Source organism: Suncus etruscus, chromosome 18, assembly GCF_024139225.1.
Source record: "Suncus etruscus isolate mSunEtr1 chromosome 18, mSunEtr1.pri.cur, whole genome shotgun sequence".
NCBI lineage: Eukaryota > Metazoa > Chordata > Mammalia > Eulipotyphla > Soricidae > Suncus > Suncus etruscus.
In genome coordinates this window covers 16337681-16365321 of record NC_064865.1, presented here as the reverse complement: position 1 = coordinate 16365321, position 27641 = coordinate 16337681, and the positions used below count along the sequence as shown (strand labels likewise).

General features: G+C 36.7%; 2 protein-coding genes across 2 annotated transcripts in view; one reads left to right on the top strand and one right to left on the bottom strand.

Annotated features, from left to right (window-relative positions):
• Window positions 1-21570, bottom strand: part of ADGRF5 (adhesion G protein-coupled receptor F5) — an 87787-nt gene extending 66217 nt beyond the window's left edge. Inside the window, exons 1-2 of the mRNA XM_049765319.1 lie at window positions 21336-21570; window positions 1171-1293 (exon numbers count right to left, since the gene is read on the bottom strand). Coding sequence (XP_049621276.1) covers window positions 1171-1269 — 99 coding nt within the window. The 5' untranslated portion in view covers window positions 1270-1293; window positions 21336-21570. The remainder of the gene's footprint in view (window positions 1-1170; window positions 1294-21335) is intronic.
• The window catches only part of SLC22A3 (solute carrier family 22 member 3), a 662601-nt gene that overhangs the window by 536855 nt on the left and 98105 nt on the right, over window positions 1-27641 (top strand). The window lies entirely within an intron of this gene.

The following is a 27641-nucleotide window of genomic DNA, read 5'->3' as shown; positions in this document are numbered from 1 at the left end:
CAGAGATAGATCAATTTATAGAACAAAAACAAGAATAACAATTCTAATATATGATTCTTTAAAATCAAGATGTATAAGCAAGATATAATATTTTGGTGCTCTCTTTGGCAGCACACATACTAAAATTGAAAAGATATAATATTTTGACCAATATAACTCTAATGATAATGTAAACAGTGGCTAAAATGGTACTAGAATACTTTTTTTAAAATCCAATTAAAATAATTTTGAGAAGAAACATGAGAAACTATGAAAAACATGAAAAACTCTGAAAGAACAGAAAATTATCTATGAAATGTCAGGCACAATTCTAAGACATGATAAAACTATCTACTTTAGTTCTCCCTGTATTATTATTGTTCTTGTTTCTTGAGACAGAAAGATGATGCTATAGATCTCCCAAAATTTCATAGCCATGATTTATTCTGTTGAAAGGAATAGCCTACGGAAGCAACAATACAATAATCCCCTCAAAGAATAGGGAGTCATTATCATACTCTCCCAGGGGTCCTCAAACTTTTTAAACAGGGGGCCAGTTCACTGTCCCTCAGACCATTGGAGGGTCTGATTATAGTAAAAACAAAACTTATGAACGAATTCTTTTTTTTATGAACGAATTCTTATGCACACTGCATATATCTTATTTTGCAATAAGAAACAAAACAGATACAAATACAATATGTGGCCTGTGGGCCATAGTTTGAGGACCACTGCATACTTACCAAAACTCTGAGTAACTTCCTAAAGACAAAATGACCTGAATAATTCTCAACAAAATGGCCTAGATAATATTATGCCCCTTTAAATTATACAAATATGTAATTATGATAGGCAAATTAACACCTTTAAATGTTAAAGGAACACTTTGAGAACATATGCCCTGCTTCACTGTTAAAATTTGCTTTCTAGTCATTGTTATCAGTTTCACATATGCCTGGGTTATTTCCCCGGATGCTACAACATTGTTCCCTTGATACTTAGAGTTTGTCAAATTTAGCCCAGTAAAGAAAATAACATCTATTTATTTCCATTACTACTGCCATCCCTTGCCATTTCTGACTTTTCCCAAAGGCCCTAAACATTGTCTTTGCATTTTCTGTCTATGAAATTCCTAGGAAGTCAGAAAAATGTGACAGGGAAAAATATAGCAGTTATGAATTTACTCACCACAGGATGAACAATAGACTCTAAATTCATGTTCAATGTAACTTGGGAAGAATAAATCACAATAAACATGAAGCACAATGTGGTTCTCCTGGAGGATTTCATTTCTTCACGTCTGACTGGCTTTACCTAAAATGGAAATATGATACTTTAGAGATAAAGAAACATATATTTAGCAACTATGAAAAGAGCCAGTAAATACTATCGTATCACAAAGATTACACTGTGAAAAGAACTTTACAATGAGGGTGGAAAGAAAGGGGCATAAGGTTTGGATGACAAATTTTAGTCTCTACACCTGACATAGTTGAGGAAATGACATTGCAAGAAGATGATGGAGAAAGAAAGGATTGAGGATGGTATCTGTGAAGGACCGGCTCACAATATGAAGCTCACCAAAAAGAGCAATGAGTACAGTTAGAGAAATAACTACACTAGCAACTATCATGACGATCTTAATGAGTGAAAGAAGTAAAATGCCTGTCTTGAATACAAGGGTTGGGAAGGAGGGAGGAGGGGCATTGGTGGTGGGAATGTTGTACTGGTAATGGGGAGTGTTCTGTTTATGACTGAAACCCAACTACAATCGTACTTGTAATCATTGTGTTTAAATAAAGATTTTATTAAACAAAAAGGTAGCACTTGTTTAGATATATTGCATATATACACAAAAGAGATGTTTCAGTGGGCATAAAGGGCATAAAAGTGGCTTCTGTTACTTAATTTAATAGGTTGTATTAAATCTATCTCACCAAAGAGGTAAACAGTCAAAGTAAACAATGGAAATAGTTGTGGGAACAACATAGTCGGGGATAAAAGGAAACCACTACATATGCCACTCCCCCACTGACCCCAAACAGTAACCCAGATGGAGGGCAATCTAATTATTTCCTCACCTACACCCAGGTGGAAGTCAGGGGAGCAGAGACTAACTCATATATATTGTTATGACTGAAGAAGCAAGGAAAATCAAAGGGAAAAGGAGTCTGGGCGATAGGCCTAAAATGACCCAGCTAGCAGTTACATATCAGCAAACTCCAAAAAGGAGACATGGGTTCCAGGGTTCCAGGTGCGGATATCTGACTAAGCATATGTATATTGGACAGAGAAGAGTATGAGATAAGACCAGATCATTCACACTGAAGTTAGTAGACAGTGTAGGGACAGGAGTGACAACCTACTAGTTAAAGGGAAAAACAGACCCACCTACTTATACTGTACAATAAACTATAAGTTCCTTAGCACCTTTTTGTGTATGGATCTTTTACATAATACTCAAAAACCTATGTGCTCAGGAATAAATCCACTTTCATGTAACAGAGAGAAGATAGAAAGAGTAAAGAGAAGGATGAGGGAAAGAGAAATAGAAAGCAAGAAAACAGCAGCTCACAAAGAAATACTTTGAACATGATATTTCAGTGTACATGATATACCAACAAACAAACAGCACAAAGGACAATGCTTACCAAGGTTTCCTTCAATATGTCCATTCTTTCTGTTCTATCTTAACTTTCCCAGTTGTTTCTTGAAATGTGTGTGCCAATCAATTAACTTGATTTCAAGACCTCTATTAATGACCCTGGATCATTACTATGAGAAAATCCAAATCCTTAACTTTGTCATAAAAATAGAAATTATATTATAGTATTTTATTGTAATAAAGAATATTTCTAAAATAATTCTCATTTTATATTGATTTTGATAACTTTCTGTTTATAGTGCTGGTTATAAAATAAGATATTTTTTCAATGACCATATTGCTTGTTGTTAAATTTAAAAGGTAGAACATTAGACAAAATAATCCAAATCCTGGTGGATCTCCAGAACAAGGAGAAATAGCTTAAGATACAAAATGGAACTAACTCATTCCTCGAGTAAGTCTCTATTTACCCTGAGTTCGAATTTTCTCATCTGTGAAATGGGGATAATTATGCCTTCTTTAATTATCTCATAGAATTTTCTGAGGCAATTGAAAGCCTGTTTGAGCAGGCTGCAGGCAGCAATAATAATCACCCCAATTGTGAGTGGAATTCAGAGGGCAGCTAGCAGGAAGGATAGGCCTTGGCCCTAGCAGTACTGAGAGTGCCAAGGGATTGTAGCCAAGATAACCACAGTGCATAGCCAAGAGGTATTTGCCAAGGAGACATGTATTTCAATCACCTGCCATTGGCCTCCTTTTCCTTTTCCCTTTGGAACAAAGGAAGTATAAGGCCCTGGAAAATTGACCCAATTTACAAATTTGGCAATAAAATACATTTTTAATGCTCAACTCAATGAGTTTTGAAAAATGCTTTGCAATTGAGGTTATATGAATAGATATTTAAGAGCAGATGTCTCTTCTATAAGGAAAGTATAGCAAGAAATATCTTCTTGCTCTTAGGAGTTTTTCCTCCCTTGTTCAAGAAAGCAGACCTTTGTGGGTATCAGACAAGATTATTTTATCTAGCGAGAACAACTGCGTAATAAGATCAACTGGCTGTTCAGGAAGGTTCTTAATTTTCTTAGGCCTGATAGTTTGCTATTCTATAGGGTTCTGGATTAAGGAACTACCTCTATGTTGAGGCAGTTCATTAAAAGGCAGAGACTTAGCAACTAAAAGTTAATGACCTCTTACTTAGTATGTGATCTCTAGTAGAAAATTCACATATTAAAGGGACTAGAGCTGACTTTTCTTTCCACCATTTTTAATGTTTGATTTGTTTGTTTGCTATGTTATAATTATTAAGAACTACAATGGACCTAAATAGTCATGTTTGGTTCTATTACATTAAGTCACTAGTCAATGCCAGTATTTTTTGCTGTTCCAAATAATATGCTTAGCATTAATTGACATTCTTTTTTCTGCCTATCTACTTGGTGAAAAGGAAACCACAAATAAATAGACATGGAAATGCAGTAAGTATCCCTATTGCAGAGAAAGAGAAAACTAACTCCGGTCTTCTAATACCTAGCCAGAGCAATCAATGGCTCTACACTAGAAAGGCCAATTCGAAGAAGAGGTCAATTTAAAAATAGTCAATGCAAGTACTCTACTTTCTATACTATCTCTCAGCACTGTAAATCACAGTGAAAAAAATTTCTTATGGAGCAGACTTATAGGAAGAAAGCAAACAGAATGGGAGTAGGAAAATTGGTGGAGGAAAGTGGACTCTGGTAAAGAGATTATGTCGATACATTATATACTTGAAAACCAATAATTAATAACTTTTTTGTTTGTTTTTTGGGTCACACCCGGCAACGTTCAGGGGTTCCTCCTGGCTTTATGCTCAGAAATTCACTCCTGGCAGACTCGGGGGACCATATGGGATGCCGGGATTTGAACCACCGACCTTCTGCATGCAAGGCAAACGCCTTACTTCCATGCTATCTCTCCGGCCCCAATTAATAACTTTTTTTTATTTCATGTTGACTACAATTAAAATATAAAGAATAATAAAATAAAAATATTTTAGGACCTTGGAGATACACAAGTGTTAGAGAACATATCTGTGTTCCGTTCTTGCATCTGAGACTTCCAAGCACTGTATAACACTCATGTCCCCTGAGTACTGCATTACCAGGTCTATACTAGCTGACTGAGTATCACTGAGCATACCCTGGGTTTCCTTACACAACTGAGAGTGATTGCTTATTAAAACAACAACAACTGTCTAGCAGAACAGTGATAACAGCTGAAGGTGATGACTACAACATTTTGGGAATAGACCTAACAACAAACATTTCCTTGTACATCAATAATTTTTCATTAACCTTCAACCTCACAGCTGTTCTCATCTGTATGGAAGCCAATGGAAGCTGTTTAACTTGTCTAATAAGGGAAAACCTAAATTCATCCAATTCATAGCACTCATCAGCGTCCTGCATTCAAGACATGTCCTCGAGCCCGGAGAGACAGCACAACGGCGTTTGCCTTGCAAGGAGCCGATCCAGGACCAAAGGTGATTTTTTCGAATCCCGGTGTCCCACATGGTCCCTCGTGCCTGCCAGGAGCTATTTCTGAGCAGACAGCCAGGAGTAACCCTGAGCACCGCCGGGTGTGACCCAAAAAACAAAAAACAAAAAAAAAAGACGTCCTCATAAATATTTCATTCAGTAGAATAAAGTTCATATCTATTTTACATTTATGAATTATAGGCAACTAGTGACTAACAGTCATAGGAACAGAGGTATAGTCATAAAATTATCTGTAGTTTCTTTTATGTCTTCTCTTAAATTACAAATTCTGAACACTCAACCAAACTTATCAACTTAAACAAATTTGCTATTAGAAAGATCTGGGAAACATGATCTCACATCCATCAGTACATTGGTGGTGAGCAACTTCCTGGTCACCTCTGACTCTTCTCCTGTCTATGACATTAGATGACAGAGAGGGATAAATAAAGTTTCTTACTGTTATATGCCAGGAATAAGTCATCTGGCTTCTCAGCAGCACTGCACTAGAAGAATGAGGGTGAGGGTTTCTTGAAGCAGTCTGTACTGACTGCCATTATCTTGTCAAATAATTATAGATCAGGAATTGCCATTGTAACATCAGTCTAAAACATATCGGGGTATTGTGCTCCCCCTTATAACATAGAAACAACCAGTGCTTTAGATCAGCTGCTCTTCTAGAAACCCTTCATCATTCTAGGTCTTCCCAGACTTTACTGTGGGGGGGGAGGGGTGCCGATAGGAAGGGAGAGAAGGAGTGAACCAATTTATTTGTTGTATAAAGTCAAAACATAGTCCTAAAATTACTTTGATGTGTAATAACCCAAAGTCATTTTAGGATTGCAAGCTAAATTGGGCGAGAGTGGAATTTGTCTTGGAAAAGACTTATTTCTTAAGCTCTATACAGTTTGGTCTTTCCATGCAGTTCTTTATACAGTTTGATCTTAAATATTTTCTCACTAGGAGTTTCGCCTAACCCCCTCTTTGGCTGCTCTTGGGGAATAGAAGAGAGATGACAGTCTGTCTCAATCATAGTTCTTCCTTTCTTTTTTTAGTTCTTAATTTTGTTCCTGTCTTGTATCTGGCACATATTCCCTCTTTTTAGTATTATCTGAATATTACTATCCCAAAAGGGAATTTCTTTGTGGGGGGAGTGTTGGCACATGCCCGGAGACAACCATGGGAGTTACTCTACTCAAAAATCACTCCTGGCAGGGTTGGAGAACCATATAGAATGCCGAGGATCAAACCTGGGTTAGTCCCGAGTCAGACGTGTGCAAGGCAAATGCCCTACTGTTGTGCTATCGCTCATGCTCTCCCCCAAAAGGAAATTTATGAAGCATTTGTGCATCACTGTTTCACTGTGTTTCACTGGTTCCTTTCCTGGACTGTACATAAGAGCAATTGCTGGAGGAATTCCCTTTTCTTTCCAATTTTTTTTCCTCACATGTTTGCTATTTTAGTATCATTCCAAACCAACATAATTCTGCAGGTAAGTGGCAGCTGAGAGGGAATCTGCATCCATTCTAGCTGTTTTTTTTTAAATGCATTTGAAGTTTTTTAGATCCATATTTGCTGCATTATATTGTTTTTTACTTATTTTCCTTAACCTCAATGTCTTTCACATCTATTCCTTTCCTCAGGAAAAGAATTTCTAAATAGGGAGACAGATTTCAGTAAGTAATAAATTCGTTGATGAGTTAATAGTTTGAGACTGTGGACTCAGAGGTGATTTACCCAATAGATTTTTCTTGAATTCAACAGCATAGATTGTTATTTGATATTGTGTTATACATCCAATCTACTGTGGTGTGCATGGATAAAGCAACAAATGTATTTCTGTAGACAACAAATTACGCTATGCATTAAGAACTAATGTCTTTCCAAGATCTCTCAATATCTTTGAAAAAAAATGAAGTAACAATTAAAGAGAAAAGCAAACTGAGAAGACATTATATACTAGATGCTTACATCCATCTTAATATCCAGTCCTTTTTTTTTTTTTTTTTTTTTTTGGTTTTTGGGTCACACCCGGCCACACTAAGGGGTTACTCCTGGATCTTTGCTCAGAAATCACTCCTGGCAGGCTCAGGGGATCATATGGGATGCTGGGATTCGAACTACTGACCTTCTGCATGAAAGACAAATGCCTTACCTCCATGCTATTTCTCCGGCTCCTTAATATCCAGTCTTAATACAAAATATACACACTCTATTTGCTACCCACAGTAATTATATGAGGTAGGTATTTTAGTGCTACATTAGAGATGAGAAAATGAGGGTCCAGAAACATTAGAGAATTTACCCAGGCCACTTAGTTAATAAGTAATAAGGTGAAATCCACCATCACAAACTGGCCTGTCTTGAAGTGTGGGATCAAGATGGAGTTCAGGTTGCAGGAGAGATAGGGGAACTTTGGAGTGACTCTAAATACTGGCTAGACCCTAAAGGATATGCAATATTTTCATATATTATGAAGAAGAATATTCATAAAAGGAGAAAAGCACAGAGACAGCCATTCCTGTTTCAGAAGTGAAAAATGTTACTTTCCACTATATTTCCTTGCCAACATAATGGTGCACAAAAATGTCCTGGCTGATGCTCCTAGAGCAGCAACAACAATGATACTACAACATCATTTTAGGCCCTATTCCCAACTACGATGATGAAGTATAGTGACATTGGCATTTTTTAAATAACTGATGCTTAATAAACTAGAAAAATTATTGTGGATCCCATAAGCATATTAAAGACCTGTGAGATGAACAGCCCCCGATTTTCTGTGCAACTCTAGGAAAAGATCTAGGAAAAGGCAAAAGAAGCTGCTCTCAGGATAGTATTTTCATTTCACTATATAGACAACAATAACTTGTATTTTGGATCATGAAGAAGCAGAATAAAAACACAGAAGAAAGGAATCCTTGATGTTCTTTTCTCTAGGAATGTACTACCGATGTACAATGAAATACATGAATGGAAAAATAAAGAAATAAAAACAAAGGGAGAGAAGAAAATAATCCAAAACTCTTTGGAAGTTCTCCTGTGGAGCTTGTCCAACATGGTAAGTAGGATCAGACATGTTCCTAGAAGTCATTATTCTATAGGTCATTATCACCAAAAATACAAAACTATTTTTGATTTCTCTTGAAAAGAGAATGAGGGCCGGGCGGTGGCGCTAAAGGTAAGGTGCCTGCCTTGCCTGCGCTAGCCTTGGACGGACCGCGGTTCGATCCCCCGGTGTCCCATATGGTCCCCCAAGCCAGGAGCAACTTCTGAGCACATAGCCAGGAGTAACCCCTGAGCGTTACCGGGTGTGGCCCAAAAACCAAAAACCAAAAAAAAAAAAAAAAAAAGAAAGAAAAGAGAATGAATTTGAAACATTCAGCTTCTTCGGGTGATTTCTCCTTTCTGTAGCTGGGTGTTCCTGTAGAGAGCACTGACTTTCCAGCAAAACAAACTAGTGTTCTGATCCTAGTTCCCCACTTAGAATCTGGACAGGACAATTAATTCCCATGAATCTCAGTTTCCTGTCTAAAGAGGTTTACATAACTGCTTTAACCCATTATTGTAAATATTAGAGATTGTTACTTCAAATCACAAATTGGCTGGCCATAGCTAAAATTTATTATTGGTTGAGGGTGTACCTCCAAAATTAATATATCAAAGTCTTAAGAATGTGAGCTTATTCAAAGACAGGCTCTTTTAAAGAGATAATTAAGTTAAAATGAAGGCATTATGTTAGGCCAAAATCAGTATGAATTGACCTTGTAAGAAAAGATGACGGTGCAGACTCGCAACAGCGGTAGGACCAACATTAATGACTATAATAAGCCAAGGAAAAGACTTTCAAAGAAACAAATGTTGCTTTTCTTAATTTTAGAAGTCTAGCTTAAATTATGGAAAAATGAATTTCAGTTTCTTCATCTTTCCACACCTGGAATATTGTCCTGGCATAAATTGACATAGACTTTGGGGCCAGAGAGATAATATAGCAGGTTCTTGCCTTACACACACACACACACACACACACACACACACACACACACACACACACACACACACACACACACACACAGTGATCTGGGTTCAATTCTCAGAAATTTGGTTCTCTGAACTTTTTCAGAAGTCATCCTGAACATAGAACCAGAAGTGAGTCATAAGCACCACCACACAGACACCAAAAGAAAAAATTACAAATAATTAAGTACAAATATCATCCATTTTTAGTTTTTAATAATTTCAAAGAAAGTATGCCTCCTTGTTTTGCTTTTCAATATTCATTTACTCTGTGTGCATCTTATGAAAATTGATAAAAAAATACTTGAAAAGAGAAAAAAATACATGTGCAACTGAGAGCGAATTCCATGTATTCATGAGTTTTAGATTCTACCAGATTCTACTATCAAACACAAACATACAAATACATACATTTAAAATACATCTATTTTTAACCCATGCAATGTGTTTATTTAGCTACTCACCACTTTTCTAATAAAGGCAAACACTCTCATTAATACTCAAGAATCTCCAAAACATTTAATAAGAATCTATCACAGATCCACTGCTAAAATTAGCTGATTTTTTTATCATTTAATATAGTACAAAGTATCTTTGTGTTTAAAAAATACATGAAGAGAAAAACATAAAACTAATCTTTAAGAATTAATACTTGTGGCAAGCACTATTTTGATAAATCCATTTTTCAGGATTTGTCCAAATAAAAATAATATTGCTATTAACTTGGTTGTTAAAATTTATCTTTTATGTCCCTTAGTCATAGCATAATCACTGTCTATTCAAATTTTATCTTTCAAGGCTCAAATAGCCTCCTGGCTTCCTGCTCTACAGTTATGAATCTCTACTTTCTCTGAACATACATCTAACTTGAACTCAGACTTCCTCCTTGCACTATATTTTACTATTGAAGTAGTGTATAAAGAAATTGTATTTATTTCTTCACGAATGAATTTACTTGTATAATCAATTGACAAATGTTAATTATTAGGCTAAGACATAGGTGCCTTGATAGGAATAGTAGCAGAAAATGAACCCATAGTGGCTGTCTTGAGAAATTTTAGAGTCTAATAATGAACATAGTTAAGTAAGGAATTCTTACATAAAAAATTAGTTGTTTATAGAAATGCTAGTATGTGCCAGCACTGACTAGATATTTGTCTAGATATTGACTAGATATTTAGTCCTCACAATTCCTATAAAAATGATCTCACAAAATATATATGAGTCTGAATAAAATGATCAATTAAGTAGTTAAATAATTTGTCCACAATTTATATTCTTGATAAGTGTCCACGTCTGAATTTGAACTTCTGAATTCTAACTCCAAAGCCTATTCTTCTAAACTAAATGCCAAACTGAAAAACCTATTAATAAAAAAAAAACAAACCTGATGTAGTCTTGGGAATTTGTAAAAAGTGTTTCAGGGGGCCAGAGCAGTGGCACAAACAGTAAGGCAACTGCCTTGCAAGCGCTAGCCTATGACGGACCCGGTTCGATCCCCTGGTGTCCCATATGGTTCCCCAAGCCAGGAGCGATTTCTGAGCGTCCCTGGGTATGGCCGAAAAAACAAACAAAAAAGTGTTTCAGAGGAAATATTAAGGGAAAATATTGAGTGTCAATTAGAATTAGGCAAGACTAAAAGGAAGAGGAACAGAAGGCAGTTCAAAGTAGAAAGAAAAGCTGTACAAAGGCCTCAAGGCAGAAAAATTCATGGCACATTCAAGGAACTATAACTAGATTTAAGGGTCTAGCTACAATCCATGATGAATCAGCACATGAGTAAAAGATAAAATTGGTCGCAGGAGTAGGAGTGAAGACAGGCATTAGTTGTCACTGTGATCACAAAAGTAGGTAAGATTAACAGATGGTAAAAAGAGTAGAAATGATCTAGGATCAATACCTACAGAATTTCCGTTCTTAAAGATCCAGTCAACAAAGATAATCACAAGAAATTTGAAAAATAGAGATGTTCTCACCAAGCCAGCTCTATGAGCTCACTCTTTTCTCAAAAGAGATGTAAACCAAGCTGTGAAAAGTTAAGGATATATTGGTCACACAGCTGAAAGATAGCAATCTGATATAAGGGAATGGGCCAAGTCCCTGCCCTGCCAAAGCCATGCCTGGTGCATCTGTCATTCAAAACCGCCACTTTGCCTTTGGCCCTGCTTCACCACTCCTCTATGATTATCTACTGAGATATAAATTTGACAAAACTCCACGTATGTTGAATTTCGTCTGATGTCACCAGGGCTTTTTTGGGGTGAGTATAGACATGCCTCCCTTTTGCCAATACTTTAATGATCTAATTGAAGATACAGTAATTTTTACAAATTTGCTTGTCACTGTACTTTTTAAAAATATTTCTTTCTTCTCTTCCTTTTTATTTCATTTTATTTTTTTATTTTTATTTATTTTCTTTTTGGTTTTGGGGTCACACCCAGCAATGCTCAGGGGTTACTCCTGGCTCTATGATCAGAAATCGTCCCTGGTGGGCTCAGGGGGCCATATGGGATGCCGGGATTCGAACCACAGTCCTGCGTCTAAGGCTGTGTGCTAGCTCTCCGGTCTGCCTTTTCATTTTTTACATATATTTTTCTATCCTTTTTAAATAATTTTGCTCTCACTTATCTGAAAACAAGTGTATTAGGGTCAGCTTGTCAACTATGAGAAGGGTATTCTTTAAATAAATTAAATAAAATTTATGAAAAAAAAATTGAGAATTAGAGATGAAAAGGAGAGAATTTTAAAGGAAATTATAATGGTGGGAATGTCAGATGGCCAACAGAGAGTGTGTTAAACTTTGTACAACCATGCAGAGAATGCATTAAGATGGATAATGAGACCTTCCATTGGATAGAGAGACAGGATGTGATCTAAGCAAAGGACATTTCACAGGGGTTACAAGGGAAGAGGTGGGGCATCACATGAGAAGTTGTTCAGAATATGAGGGAGGTAAGGATTAGAGTTGGCTAGCCCACAAAACTCAGGAAGCTGGATTACAAAGTGCAGGAAAAGAGTCTTCCCATATGTATATTGCTTAGCTTTTATGTCCCACAGAGTAAGTTATGTCATTTAAATGTATGGCTCTTTCTTTAAGAAGTCTTTGTGATGCATGCGAGAATAATATCAAGGGAAGTCTTACATCTTACTAAACATTGGCTTATAACTAACTAGGTAACTTATTTTATCCTTTAAAAGTTATCTTCATACCAAACAGTCATATGAACATGGAGTAAAAATAAAAAAATGATCAGACTTAAACACCAAATCCAAAGCCAATGACAACAGAATCGATACCCAATCTACAAGCTAGACACAGAGGGGACCACTTATTCTAGCAGCCCAGAGGGGCAAAGGAGGGGGATATGGGATGCATCCTGGAAACAGGGGTGGAGGGAGGACAACACTGGTGGTGGGAATACCCCTGATTCAATGTCACTATGTACCTAAAATAATTATATGAAAGATTTGTAATTCACTTTGGTCACAATGAAAATTATTTAAAAAATCTTCATATGCTTCGTTTTCCAGGAGTACAGATTATATACTCGTTTTTAAAACATATGCTTCTGATCTAAACAGAAACTAGGTGAGAGACTGAAAATAGATATGCACATATTCTATTCTTCCACCATCAAAGGATTCCCTTTGATGTTAGATGATGGATGGCAGTACTGAAATTTTCAGAGTTTCATTGAAATTTTTATTGTGATTCTTATTCTTTGTTCATCTCCATGAAATATGGGTTTGAAATAAAGACAGGTACCATCAATAATCTCCCTTCTGAACTGTAGAAATACAGACTAAAAATCCTCAAGTACAACTTTCACAGATCTGTGTTTTTGACTACAGAGTTGATAAGACTTATCTTTGCTGACCTTATTTAATTAGATGACTCATCCCTTGAACATGCAAAACTGTAAAGAACTATAAGCTAAATATTTATTTAACAGAAATTGGAAACACAATGCCAATTAAAGAACTGCCTTGACTTTTTTTTTCCCTATTTAATTTTCCTCTGCCTTGGAATATAGTCCTGCTGCAGCATTGTGGAAATGTAGCTCAGTGCTATCAGATCGCAGAGGAACATTTGTTTGTACACAATGAGGTCAAGTTTTCCAAAACACACAGCACATGTGTGCTGCTTAGATAACCTTTTATCTCTTTCCTCGTTGTAAATCACTGGAGTATTTTAACCTTTAAACAAGAGATTGCCATCTTTATGAAAACATTCAGTTCCTAACTGCTCTTATCGACTCTATCTTGTTACTCTCATTTACCATGCAAAAGGGTTTCCCTAAGCCTAGGCAAAACAATGTTGGGGTATTTTCCAATTGCCATGGAGGATAGACTTGTATAGAACATTGGATTATGTTAATAATAACAATAATGGACTAATCATGCTGCTCTGAGGAGGTGGGGGAGTCTGAGATACTGGTTGCTAGATTGTAGGTCTGTCTGTGGAAATTTCTAAGAAACAGGGTTGGGTGGCTGAGGCAAAGGCAGGTGAGAAAAAATTTGAGAAAGTATTCAGAGTATGACTTACAATATCTTAATATTACAGTGATTGGCACCATTGTCTTAGTTTTCTTTTCATCTTGATATACCTTCCTAACATAGAAATTTCTCTCCTTGGCCAGGGATATCTCTTATATTTTCATTTTTCTCTCTGGGCATTTTTTTTGTTTTGTTTTGTTTTGTTTTGTTTTTTGGGCCACACCCGGCTGTGCTCAGGGGTTACTCCTGGCTGTCTGCTCAGAAATAGCTCCTGGCAGGCACGGGGGACCATATGGGACACCAGGATTCGAACCAACCACCTTTGGTCCTGGATCGGCTGCTTGCAAGGCAAACACCGCTGTGCTATCTCTCCGAGCCCTCTCTGGGCATTTTTTAAAAAATAACGTGTGTGAATCAAATTTGAAAACATAATACTTCACCCTCAAAAATACAGCACCCAGAAAATTGCATAGCAAAATTTGCTTATCTGTACAGCCTAACATTGTTTCCAACTCATTTTGGAATGCATTTCATAAAGGAAAAACTAATTATATTCTTCACTAGTACTCATTTCTCCCTGATGTCTTTTTAATTACAATTTTGTCAATTGATATTGGGTTATAATGCCATATTAATTTCCCTTGATTTCTTGTTGATTTCTGATGCCATTTGAGCTTTGTCCTTCCAATTCTTGTTTTCACTCTTCTGGTTTTTCTACCCCTGATTCTCCTATGATTCAGTCTTTATCCTCCTGCTGCTTCTCTATAAGTCCACCTCAAATGATTTTTAGGTCTTTGACTTGACGGTTTTTATTGATATCCTTTATCTTAAGAGCTTTTAGTCTTTATTTTGTTTTTGTTCTTGGGTCACACCCAGTAGCCCTCAGGCATTACTTCTGGCTCTGCACTCAGAAATCGCTCCTGGCAGGCTCAGGGAACCATATGGGATGCCAGGGATCTGTCTGTCCTGGGTCAGACACTTGCAAGGCAAATGCCCTACTGCTGTGCTATCGCTCTGACCCCTTCAACAATATTTTTATTTATTTTGGGCCACACCTGGTGACGCTCAGGATCCATTCCTGGCTTTGCGCTCAGAAATCGCTTCTGGCTTAGGGGACCATATGGGATGCTGGAGGATTGAACTGTGGTCCATCCTGGGTCAGCCTCAGGAAAGGCAAATGCCCTACCTCTGTGCCATCGCTCCGCCACCCTTCAATAATTTTAATTAACATTTTTTCTGATTATTCTCAAATTTTAATTTCCACTCTGATATATTTGGTAAATAATAGGAAAGTCTACCAACTCTATTGTTTTCACTTGGGTCTAAATTCAGCTCATCTAAAATTGAATGTGTCTTTCATTATTCTCTCCTATCTCTGCTCACATTTTTCAACTTTCATTTTCGCCTTCCCAGGTCCACAGTTCCATAGATATCAGTGAACAAAAAAGTCAGAAGCTGCCATACGAACAACAACTCAGAAAGGTTTTAAGTTCTAGTCTAAGAGTGATAGTAGGGTGCTTGCCTTGCATGTGGCTAACCCAGGTTCAATCACTGCTATTACATACTTGGAGCCTGCCAGGAATGATTCCTGAGAGCAAAGGCAGGTGTAAGCCCTGAGCACTGCCAGTTGTCACCCAAAAACAAAAACAAAGAAAGAAAAGTCACTAAGGTCTATTAATAACTCTACTGCTAAAATATCTTTTTTTCTAGGCTATTATATTGATTTAGACATTATCACCCACACTTGGATTATTATAGTAATTCTAATGGATTTTCTCCCTCATTTTATTTCTTCTAATATCTGACAAAATGTTAGTTGATTAATTTGCACAGAACACCATTTTTCCTAGATTTCTTTCAATGTTCTCAAATGCCCAGAGAATATTTGGGCTACTTCACTTGGTAAGTGTTCACCACAACTTACTGTAAACTTAGCTCTGCCACATTTTCATACCTAATACTTGATATAAAATAAACTGATCTACTCACAAGATTTTATTAATTTTGCAAAATGTCATTAATGTTGATTATTAAGCTTCATTGATAATGAATTACCACCTTTTAGCTTCTCATACTATTCTTATCAACTAAAATGCTTCATTCCTCCCTTCTAAATTTGTGGGGGGTTGTTTGTTTTGTCTTTTTTTTTTTACTTTTTAAAATTTTTTATTTATTTCTTCATTTTTATTTTTTATTGTTTTTTATTAATATCACTATTTAAGTACCTTGATTACAAACATGATTGTAGTTGGGGTTCAGTCATGTAAAGAACACCCCCCTTCACAAGTGCAACATTCCCAACACCAATGTCCCAAATATCCCTCCTCCCCGCCCCACCCCCACCTGTACTCTAGACAGGTTTTCTACTTTCCTCATTTATTCACATTGTTATGATAGTTCTCAGTGTAGTTATTTCTCTAACTGCACTCACCACTCTTTGTGGTGAGTTCATGTCATGAACTGGACCTTCCAGCTCTCCTCTCCTTCTCTCTGAGAATTATTGCAAAATTATCTTTTATTTTTTCTTAAAACCTATAGATGAGTGAGACTATTCTGCGTCTTTCTCCCTCTGACTTATTTTACTCAGCATAATAGATTCCATGTACATCCATGTATAGAAAATTTCATGGAAAGATTGTTTTGTCTTTGGACTATATCCAGCAATGCTCTGGCTCTAAACTCCTGGCTCTAAACTCAGGAATCATGCTTGGCAGAACTTGGAGAAACATAGGAGATGTTGGAGATTGAATCTGGGTTGGCCATGTGCAAGGCAAGTTCCCTACCTGCTGTACTATTGCTCTAGTCCTTCATTATATTGATGAATAAACTGGTTCTTGGGCTAATTAATATACGCCAAGTCACACAGTAAGTAGCTGTGTCTGATACTGAAGTTTGAACCCTTAATTTTTATTAAGAATTTTTTTTAAGAATAAGGTACCTGGGCTTGGAGAGATAGCACAGCCGCGTTTGTCTTGCAAATGGCGATGTTTACCTTGCAAGCAGCTGATCTAGGACCAAAGGTGGTTGGTTCGAATCCCGGTGTCCCATATGGTCTCCCGTGCCTGCCAGGAGCTATTTCTGAGCAGACAGCCAGGAGTAACCCCTGAGCACCACCGGGTGTGGCCCAAAAACCAAAAACCAAAAAAAAAAAAAAAAAAAAAAAAGAATAAGGTACTTTCTACCTTATTTACTTTCCAAGAGATACACTACATTTATGTCTCTGACTTGCCATTTAGATCTTTGTTATCACTCTGGTGGATTTCGTAGTATATATCATTATGCGATGTCTGAACTCAAATTAAACTCTAACTACTCAATAAACTAGCCTTTTGAACCTTAAACAATTTACGTTTATGTCTTCATTTATGAAATAGGAATTATAATAGCACCTGAGCCAAAGGATTAAGGAATAACTAAATACATTAAAACATTTTTTTTCTTTTGATTTTGGGCTATACTCTGCAGTGCTCAGGAATTACTCCTGGCTGTACACTCAGAAATTATTCCCAGCAGGTTTATGAAATATACAAGATTCCGGGGACCAAATCCAGGCCAGCAACATGCATGGCAAACGCTCTACTCATCGTGCCTCAAAATGAGTTAACAATTTTCATAAAGTAATGCTGGTAAGTAATAAGTAGTCAATGTTACAATATAGGTGAGGTATTCAGTGCCTATTTTTGCCTTCCATGAAAAGTAAGTTACGGGGGTGGGGCAGAGTGATAGCACAGCTGTAGGGCATTTGTCTTGCATGCAGCCAATTTGAGACTGACCTGGTTTGATCCCCAACATCCCATATGGCCCCCGAGCCTGCCAGTGTTGATTTCTTTTCTTTTTTTGGGGGGGGGTTTTGGGCCACACCCGGTGGTGCTCAGGGGTTACTCCTGGCTCTCTGCTCAGAAATAGCTCCTGGCAGGCACGGGGGACTATATGGGACACCGGGATTCGAACCAACCACCTTTGGTCCTGGATCAGCTGCTTGCAAGGTAAACATCGCCAGTGTCGATTTCTGAGCTCAGAACCAGGAGTAATCCCTGAATGCCTTTGGATGTGGCCCAACCCCCCCCCCCAATTTTTTTTAATTTACTAAAAGTAAATTACAGGCTTCATATTTGTAATTATATTTTAGAAAACAAAATTCTAATGACCATAACTAGAGACAGACAATGTGCACTACAATAGTGTGCTGGTAAATAACATCTGAATTTATAGTGTACTCATATATTCAACTTAATAAGCCTTTATGCAGCACCTATTTTGTGCCCAAATTAACAGACACTAGAGAAATTAAGATCTCCAAAGAGGACTTTTTCACACAAACATGCAACAAACACACACACACACACACACACACACACAGAGTTACTCTATAAAAGAGATAAATAATACACCTAAAAATATTACTAACTTTGTACCAGCAATCATGGACTAGATAGTAGGGGTCCATTTTAAGAAACAAACAAAAACCTCCAGGTTTATTGTCTATGCATACTTCAATCAATCCAGAAATAATGAACTTTATTAAAAATAAATTAGTCTTAGACAAGGAATATACACAGTGACAGAGCACTTGCCTTAAAATGAGCGGAGCCCTGGGTTCAAGTCCCCAGCAGCAAGAAGGTAAAGAAGGAAACAGAGATGGTAAAAGAAAAAAAAAGCTAGTGATAGAAGAGAAGTAGTAGAATGTGAAGAGAGAGAGGAAGGAGCAGAACAGGAAAAGGAGAAGAAGAATTTGTTTTTCTTTTCCCCCTTTTCTTGGGATTGGGATGCAACGTGTTAATGTGACCTACGTAAAATCTATGACCCACAATCATTTGGCACTAGAAGAACACATCCTGTTTACCTAGAACATTCAATTGAATGTTATAAAACTGCAAGTACTAAGGAGTCAGTGCATATACAGTAAGTCAGTGGGATTATATCAATTTAAACCAAAAAGGGGGGTGCTATTTTCAGGGGACCCGAGAAACTTCATTGTTACATTCAGATAGATGCAGGGTGGCTTTCCTCTCATAAATAGCAGCCAGAATCCTAATACATGATACGCATGGCTGTTGATTTTAACTACTTCTCAGCTATATGAATTATCTCTTATTTGGTTTACTTCTTAATTTCGCCACTAACCTATTACAATAGGTGCTTAGTTATCCTTATTCTCCTGCACAATATAAATACATACTGCAACAATGTGCCTATACTCTAGTCCCAGAGATTCTTATTTAATAGTTCCAGGGAAGACTCTGGGTATTTCTTTTTTTGGTTAAGTTTCTAGAGTTAATGCTCTCAGACAGCAAATGTTACAAGACCCATAGCTTGAATTATCTATAGTTTATAGAGACAAGTCTTCTATATAATGTATACAGTTTATATATAATTTATATAAAGTTTATAGATAGACATATAGATAAATTATATAGAGTTTATATAGATATATCATGTATAGTTTATATACATTTAATTTTTCCAGTACATAGCTGCAAGGTTGAGACAAAACTTATAGAATCCAGCCAATTACTTTAACCTTCTATGTCACATGCCTTTCATCCTCACATGACTGGCATGGAATGGGTCTGGAAAACAAGAAATCTGGGGTTGTTCCCATCTGAATACCTCCTTGAAAGATTCCCACTGTGGTGCTTGAAAATATATTCTAAAATAAGATACCTGTTCAGCCTCTGATATGTTGGAAGATGAGCAGGAAAATGTAACAGGTTTAATGAAATACTATGGAAAGTCCAAAACCAGTGAGGCCAAGTGCATTTCAAGTTTGGGAGAAAGAAATATTAGAAAAGTTCAAGATTATATTAAAAAATGACAACTGAAAATATATTTTGTGATTATTTTGGTATTTGACATTGCTCTTTTTCCTATAACTTCTTTAAAAAATTTTTCTTACATACGTTGCAATGGCTTGTTCTTAATTATTTCTTAATCATTTGTTTCCCAGCTATGTAGAAGAAAAACCTAAAATATTCAATTTTTAGAGAAGGCTAAACGTGATAGAAAGTGAGCCCATCTATTTAAGTCATTTACTTATTAAGTACAAAAGGAATCTCCCCTACTCCACCTTGTCATTTTCTGTTCTTTCAATATCAATACTGTTTTTTACCTCCTGCCAGAAAGAAGCTCAAATTGATTAAAAAAAAAAACAATTTGGAATCTAATGAGTTTATTTTAATATTACTAATTGACAACGCCCAAAGCAACACAAAAAGAATAATGGTGAAAATAAATGAAACTCGGACTTTCTTTCCTAAAGGCTAACAACTCAAAACACTACTTAGGAAATACATATATTTTTAACCAAAGAGAGTTTAAAGTTGCTAAGGTCTAAATTGAAACAAAAACTATAATAGTATCAATGTGTAAAATTCTCTGACTCAATGGTAAAAACTAAACTCTTCACACTCCTCATATATCACCTTATCTTTTCAGTGAGAGAAAGGTGATATTAAGAATCAATACATGAACCTAACAACAAAAATTTATTATATGCCTTTATATCTCAAATTGGCCTAAGAGCTGCGAAGACAGAAAATAAATCTTTCAAGCATTGACAGGGTAACTGCAGGGAGGGGTTTGAAAAGAACAGGGGTCATGAGACTTGAAGAAACAGGTAGAACTCTTTTAATTCTGTGTGAATCTTTTGTATTTAAGAAATACAGGGGCCGGGCGGTGGCGCTGGAGGTAAGGTGCCTGCCTTACCTGCGCTAGCCTAGGAGACGGACCGCGGTTCGATCCCCCGGCGTCCCATATGGTCCCCCAAGCCAGGAGCGACTTCTGAGCGCATAGCCAGGAGTAACCCCTGCGCGTTACCGGGTGTGGCCCAAAAACCAAAAAAAAAAAAAAAAAAAAAAAAAAAAAAAAAAAAAAAAAAAAAGAAATACAAAAACTACCTGAAAATAATGTATTATGTATGAGTCAAAAATAAAAGATAAAGAACATTATTAGCCCTTTATGAAAGAAAAGTTATTTTGTGAAATGGTATAACCTGACTTGCTACAAAGAGCCAGAAAATATAGAAAAAGCAAGTTGGACACCAGAGAAATTTTCCTTCTCTCTGAAAAGCACAACGTTTGTTTTTGTTTGTTTGTTTGTTTTGGTTTTGTGGCCACACCCAGTGACGCTCAAGGGTTACTCCTGGCTATGCACTCAGAAATCGCTCCTGGCTTGGGGGACCATATGGAACACTGGGGGATTGAACCGTGAAGTCATTTGTTACCCCCATCTTGAATTTTTGTTTGTTTTTTTGTTTTTGGTTATGGGGCCACACCCAGTGACACTCAGGGGTTATTTCTGGCTATGTGCTCAAAAATTACTCCTGGCTTAGGGGACCATATGAGACACCAAGGGATCAAACCATGGTTTGTCCTAGGCTAGAGAGCAGAAGGCAGACGCCTTACTGCTTGCGCCACTGCTCGGCCCCAAGTTTTCTTTTTTATAAAGAAAACCTTGAAGGTATTCTAGCTGTTGCCTAATAGTCTTCCTAACCAGTCTTCCTATACAAAGATATTAATTTGAACAGCTCCCTACTACACACACACACACACACACACACACACACACACAAACGGTTCAAGTGCACATAGTTTTAGCTCTACACAGACACATGACAGAGTCATAAAAGAAAACCAGGCAGAGACTGATAACTTTGATATGCCCTATAAGCAGTACTGTATCTTCCTACAGAAGAACACAGATCACAAGAAGACAAAATCTGTTACCTGGCCACAAGTGTTGTCTCTAGGCCAGCTTCTCCGCTGGTCAAACGCTGAAAAGCTTCCAGGTTTCCTCTAGGAAGCCATTGTCCTGGTGACCTCCTCACATCCAGTGAAGAGAGAAACTAGCAGGATTCATTGTGGGAGCTCAGGCAGTGCTGCTCTGCAACCCTTTACTGTGGCCTTCTTAGCCCTGGTCCTCACACAGTTTCCCAGAGCCTCACAGAGCCATCCCTGAAAGCTCACTGCAGTTTAGAAAACAAAATGTGATTTCCTGGTCCTCTTCCCCGGATGCCCTGTGCTATTTCCCTCACGCCCATGGGAAGTCCTTCAGATCTTTCTTATCTAGAAACCTTCCCCACTGAGTGGCTGGATTTGTTTGCCAATACCGCTGGGTCTTTGCTTTGTTTTCTCTGATTGAAGAAGCAAAAAAGAAAAGAAGAAAGAAAAGAAAAGAAAAGAAAAGAAAAGAAAAGAAAAGAAAAGAAAAGAAAAGAAAAGAAAAGAAAAGAAAAGAAAAGAAAAGAAAAGAAAAAGAAAAAAAGAAAAAAAAGAAAGAAAGAAAGAAAGAAAGAAAGAAAGAAATAGAAAGAGAAAGAAAGAAAGAAAGAAAGAAAGAAAAAGAAAGAAAGAAAGAAAGAAAAAAGAAAGAGAGAAAGAAAGAAAGAAAAAGAAAGAAAAAAAGAAAGAAAGAAAAAGAAAGAAAGAAAGAAAGAAAGAAAGAAAGAAAGAAAGAAAGAAAGAAAGAAAGAAAGAAAGAAAGAAAGAAAGAAAGAAAGAAAGAAAGAAAAAGAAAGAAATTGAAGAAAACTAAAGATAGCTAAGAATGAGCGGTTTAGGTTGCTTCACTAAACCTTTTAAAGATAACTATATATTAGGTTGTGACTTTAGAGTAAACAGAAAATTAAACCATCGATGAGTTCTTTGCCTCTAGAAAGAGATCAAAGATTATTTTTCTAAGAGATCAAAGATAGGTAAACTTGCCAGGATATGGAAGACCTAAAGAAGCCATTGAGATATACTCTGCATTTTAGGGAGGAATACACTTTAAAATGCTGCATGAAGTAATAACTTCCCTAGGTTCCAGGGGAAACTATAAACATTTGTGTATTAAACAATAAAATCAACTACCCAGAATGTCTCAATGATGCTGATATTTAAAGATAAGGAAGTATGTGGAAAAAGACCCTTGGGTAGGACTGCAATCGGGTTGTTAAATTTTGTTTTGTTAGAGCTAAAGCGGGGAGGTTAGGCCACACCCTGTCGTGCTGGGCAACAGAAGGCAAATGCTTTAACCCCATGCTGTTTCCAAGCCAGATTGTTTAGTTTGAAGATGATCTAGAGTCAGAGTTTTGAGTTAGTCCTCATCTACCTATTCTCATTTGTTCACGAAGAAGCCAAGATTTAAAGAGAAATAGGACAGCTGCAAGGCAGAACACAGATGGGTGAAAATGGATTGTCTTCGAATTGCTCATTATTTTATTTATTTATTTATTTATTTATTTATTTATTTATTTATTTATTTATTTATTTATTTTTACTAGATCTGGCAGTGCTCAGAGCTTACTCTTGTCAGTGCTTGGTGAACCCCATGAGGTGACAGAGGCACAAACTAGGGTCAACCACAAATAAAGGCAAGCGCCTTACCCCTTGCACTATTTTTCTGGTCCTGTATTAAGATTTAGCATGACGAATGTTGTTCAAGTTCTTCCTCTGAGCCCTACATACAAAAAATTGATAAATGAGAACTGGCATGAAGCCCAGGAATTCAGCATTATGAGTAGGCAAGTAAAATAAGGTGAGTCTGAGATAGGGAATCCCCAAAATAAAAACTTCATGGCCCAAATGCCAACATAAGACTGCCACATTCAAACCCTAGTCACATTGAATCTTTTTTTTATCTATATGACCTTGGAAGGCTTATGGTTCCCACTGAAACTTTTTTATTTTGTATGGAAGTAGATAATAATACTGCTGAGCTTATGGGTCCTGGTAAAGCCTGGAAGAACAACTTGAGAATGTTTTTGTTAGTATCTGGAGATCTGGCTTGAATCTCCCATCTTAATCCTTCCAGTCCCCTCTCTATTTCCCTCTCCATGCCTACTATGTTAAGACTGTCACTCTTGCATTCTCTAAAAAGTGTGTTCCTCTCTCCATTCCTCCTGAGGCAAGGTCTATCAGAGTTAGCAGAAATGCACTGAAGCTTCAGACAAAACAAAATATTATGGCTAAAAAATGAAAAAGATGATTCTTCAAAATATTATTATTCTACTTTTCAGTCCAAATTATTAAGTGTACATATGCTGTGCCATACAGTAATTGGGGGTAAAACATTCATTTTAAACTGTTCACCCTTCAGTTCCTCCTTGCTGCCAGCCTGAGTTTGTCTAGAAAACAGGACAGCAAGGCTGTGCATTCAGGAGAAGTAGACTGTAAAAGGACATTATGTGGGTGAAGATGAAAGATTTCTGATAGAAGCATAATAATCTCATTCTTTTTGCTGAGCATTGGCTATGTTTGGATGTGTGGCCAATTGCAGATATATGTCACTTCTAGATTTATTATCAATGGAAAAATAAAGACTCTTCCTACTGAGTTCTATTCCAAAAGGGGTTTCTGTTGTTTATATTTAAAACCCTCAATAGTAAAAGGAAACATAAAAAATAATTTTACTGATTCTAAATAAAAATACTACCTTTAGCCTTAAAATATAGGAATGGCTAAGATATATCCTTGTCCTTAAAGAATATAAGAACACCAAAACACAAAAGTATAGGAAGCCATTACATATAGAGCCAAATAACTTAAATTCTAAAATATTTCAAAATATTAATATCTTTTGCTAAATATGCATGGCATTGATTTCTTTTACAACAAATGTAAAAATATACTCCAGATTCTTTCTGATACTAACAATTTTTAATATTAAATACTAGTAGTAGAAAAGAACTGAGACTTAAGTATCCAAAACAGCCTAGGAGTTAATAGAGTGGACTTTTATCAGTAGTAACTCAATAGGGCCTCATCTCTTCAATGAATAATATAGACCTTGATGTATCCCAGTTTTCTCATCAGAAAAAAAAAAATAAGGTATGTCAAAATGGTTCATTAGGGCGTATTAAAATTGTTAAAAAAAAAAAAGTCCACAATCCACATTATGTTCTTGTATGAGTATTTTTGAAGTAAATAACTTTTCGTTGTTATTATATGTGTATTATTAGGACATAAGCTTGGTGATAAAGAACACATAAAGAATCTTGTAGACTGACAATATTGTAAAGTAATTGCAAGGTAGAACTCAGTGTTCATTGTCCAAAGTGCACCCTACTCTAGAAGAAAGAGAACTTCCCTCAGGCTACTTCTAAAAGTCTAACAGTAAGTTAATATTGTATTTCTTAAACTAAGAAACATTTAGGCTCTTGTAAACCTAAATACTTATTGTATTCAATTCTAAACTGGGTATGGTAAAGCTGGCGGGTATTTGCCTTGCATTCAGTCGACACCAGGTCTGAACACTGGAACGACATGTGGTCCTCTGAGACCCATCAGGAATGATCTTTGAGTGTAGAACCAGGAGTAAGCTCTGAGTGCCACTGGGTGTGGCAAAAAAAATAAACAAATATTTTACAAAAGAATTAAGGATGTTAGACAGCTCTAATTGGATACATCTTGCCTTTAGAAACACTGTTGGAGTGAACTCCTGGGAAAATGCTTCCTTTCAAGTCATTTTTCCTGCTTGTGTTGGGTTGTCAGGCACAGTTGGCTCTCTGACATGGAATGAGGCGTTGTCACGGTGGCTGTCGTTTGGCTGCCCTGAGAAGCAATTCCTCTCTCATCCACAGTTGGGTTTGTTGCTAGGAACACTCTGTGCTTGTCACACTTACTTTGCAATAAAAACAAAGACAAATGAAAAATGGAACCACCATATGGTCTCATTATATGAGGCCAGGATTGACTGCTGGTGGCAAGGCTTTTTCCCCCGGTTCCACTTTAGCCACAATTGACTTCTGAATTCTAAGAGGTTAGAGATGTGGACGAATTGAAACTAAACTTGAGCATTTGAAAGCACAAGTTTGTATTCATATGAGGTATCTTTTTAGTTCATTTGTTTGGGGGGCTACACTTGGCAGTGCTCAGAGCTTACACACCTGGCTCTAAGCTTAGGGACCACTACTGTGAGTGTTCAGAGAACCATATGGGGTGCTGAGTTCAGTTTGTCCTAGCCACTTACTGTCTCTCCATATCCTGATGTGAGGTATCTTTCAGGACCTGAGGGTAACTAACTTACTTAAAGACAGTTGTTTTTTCAGGCATTAAAGTCAGCACCAAATAAGGGCAGATTTTCTGAAATCCAACCACAATCATGTTTGTAATCAAGGTATTTAAATAAAAATATTAATTAAAAAAAGGGCAGATTTTCTAACCCTTTCTTTAACCCTTTTGTTTAACCTTTTCTGTCCTCCCTTTTTACTTAACATTTTGTTTCCCTTTAAGTTATAAGGGTAATTTTTCCAAGAACCCTTTGAGCTTAAACAGGCTGGATTAAGTGTCCTTCTTCCTGGTCACTAGTAACCAGTATGTTTCTTTCTTTTTTCTTTTTCTTTTTTGTTTCTGTTTGCTTTTTACAATTGCTATATTGTATTAAAGTGTTTATTTTAAAACATTAAGTGCAAAAATCATGATGGCAGGCTTTCTATTATTATTTCAAGCAAGATCCTAATACCAGATGACATAAAGTAGATGATCAGACCTAGCTGCTTCATTTTTAACATGTCCTCTCTTAACAAATGCCACATTTGACTCAGACTTTCAAAATCATCTATTCTATATGCCCAGGATATTTCCACTAGCTTCATGGTTTAAATTTTAGTGCCAATGACTTTCAAATGTATACCTTTATTATGGAATACTTAAGCTGAATTTATGATCCATCTATATCTCCCATTAGATGCTCAAGAGATCTGAAATTTAACATGTCTGAAACTAAAATCTTGAACCAGCTATTCTGCTGCTCTCATTCATCATAGCAAAAACATCTTTATAGGGCTGAAGAAATAGCATGGAGGTAAGGCATTTGCCTTGCATGCAGAAGGACGGTGGTTCAAATCCTGGCATCCCATGTGGTCCCCCAAGCCTGCCGGGGTGATTTCTGAGCATAGAGCCAGGAATATCCCCTCAGTGTGACCCAAAAACCAAACCAAACCAAACAAAACAAAAACAAAAACATCTTTATCTTCCCAGGTTACCTTGACCAGAAACCTACAGTCACCTTTAAGTCCCCTTTGACAAACTTTATGTTTAATTTATTATCAAATCCTATAGATCTACTTCTTTATGTGTGTGTAATTGAGTATTTCTCTCCATCACATTTATCTTTTCCCCAGTCTTTGTGGGCCACACCTAGTGACACTCAGGAGTTACTATGCACTCAGAAATCTCTAATGGCTTGGAGGACCATATGGGATGCCGGGAGATTGAATCATGGTCCATCCTTGGCTTGTGCAGGCAAAGCAGATGCCTTATCACTTGTGCCACTGCTCTGGTCCCATACCTTTACTCATTTTTATTCAATCCATAATTATCACTTAAATAAATTATAATTGTGGTCAATAACTAATTTTCATTCAAGACTCTAATTAAAAAGGTTCTCATAAAACACAAGATATATAATATTCACCTAAACTCAAACATCAGTGATCTTATTTCATAGTCAATATGAAAGCCCTTTTAATGACCCATAAGGCATTCATCATCTGCATCTTTGCTTCTTCCATTCTTCCATCTCTTAATTCTTCTCCTAGCTCTTATTATTTCTCCAATGCTGGCCTCCTTACAAAACAGGCACAATTCCATATTCATCTTCCCATTCAGTCTCTCCTCTATCTGTGTTACTCTTTGTCCAGAATTCTTGAATTTTACTCCATCACTTCTTTTTTTAATTTTCCCCAAATATCAATTTCTTGGCAAGGCCTTTGATGATACACATATTTCACATCTCAGTTTTTCCCATTCCCCTTCCAGTTATTATATTTTTCTATATTACCCATCACCATTATCATACAGTATTATATTTGTTTCATTTCTGTGTTTTTCCCTTTCCATAAAGTTATTATATTATAAGTTCCCTAAGTACAAAGATTCATGTTTCTCTGCTTCACTGGGTATTTGAAAATGCAATACATAAGCAAAATTGTAAATTTCCAGGATTTTAGAATGCACATAGGATATACAAAAGCATATAATAATTTAACTTGCACAACACTCATACCTCCACATCTTGGCAGGGAGAACCCTATTTTGATTTGCTTTCTA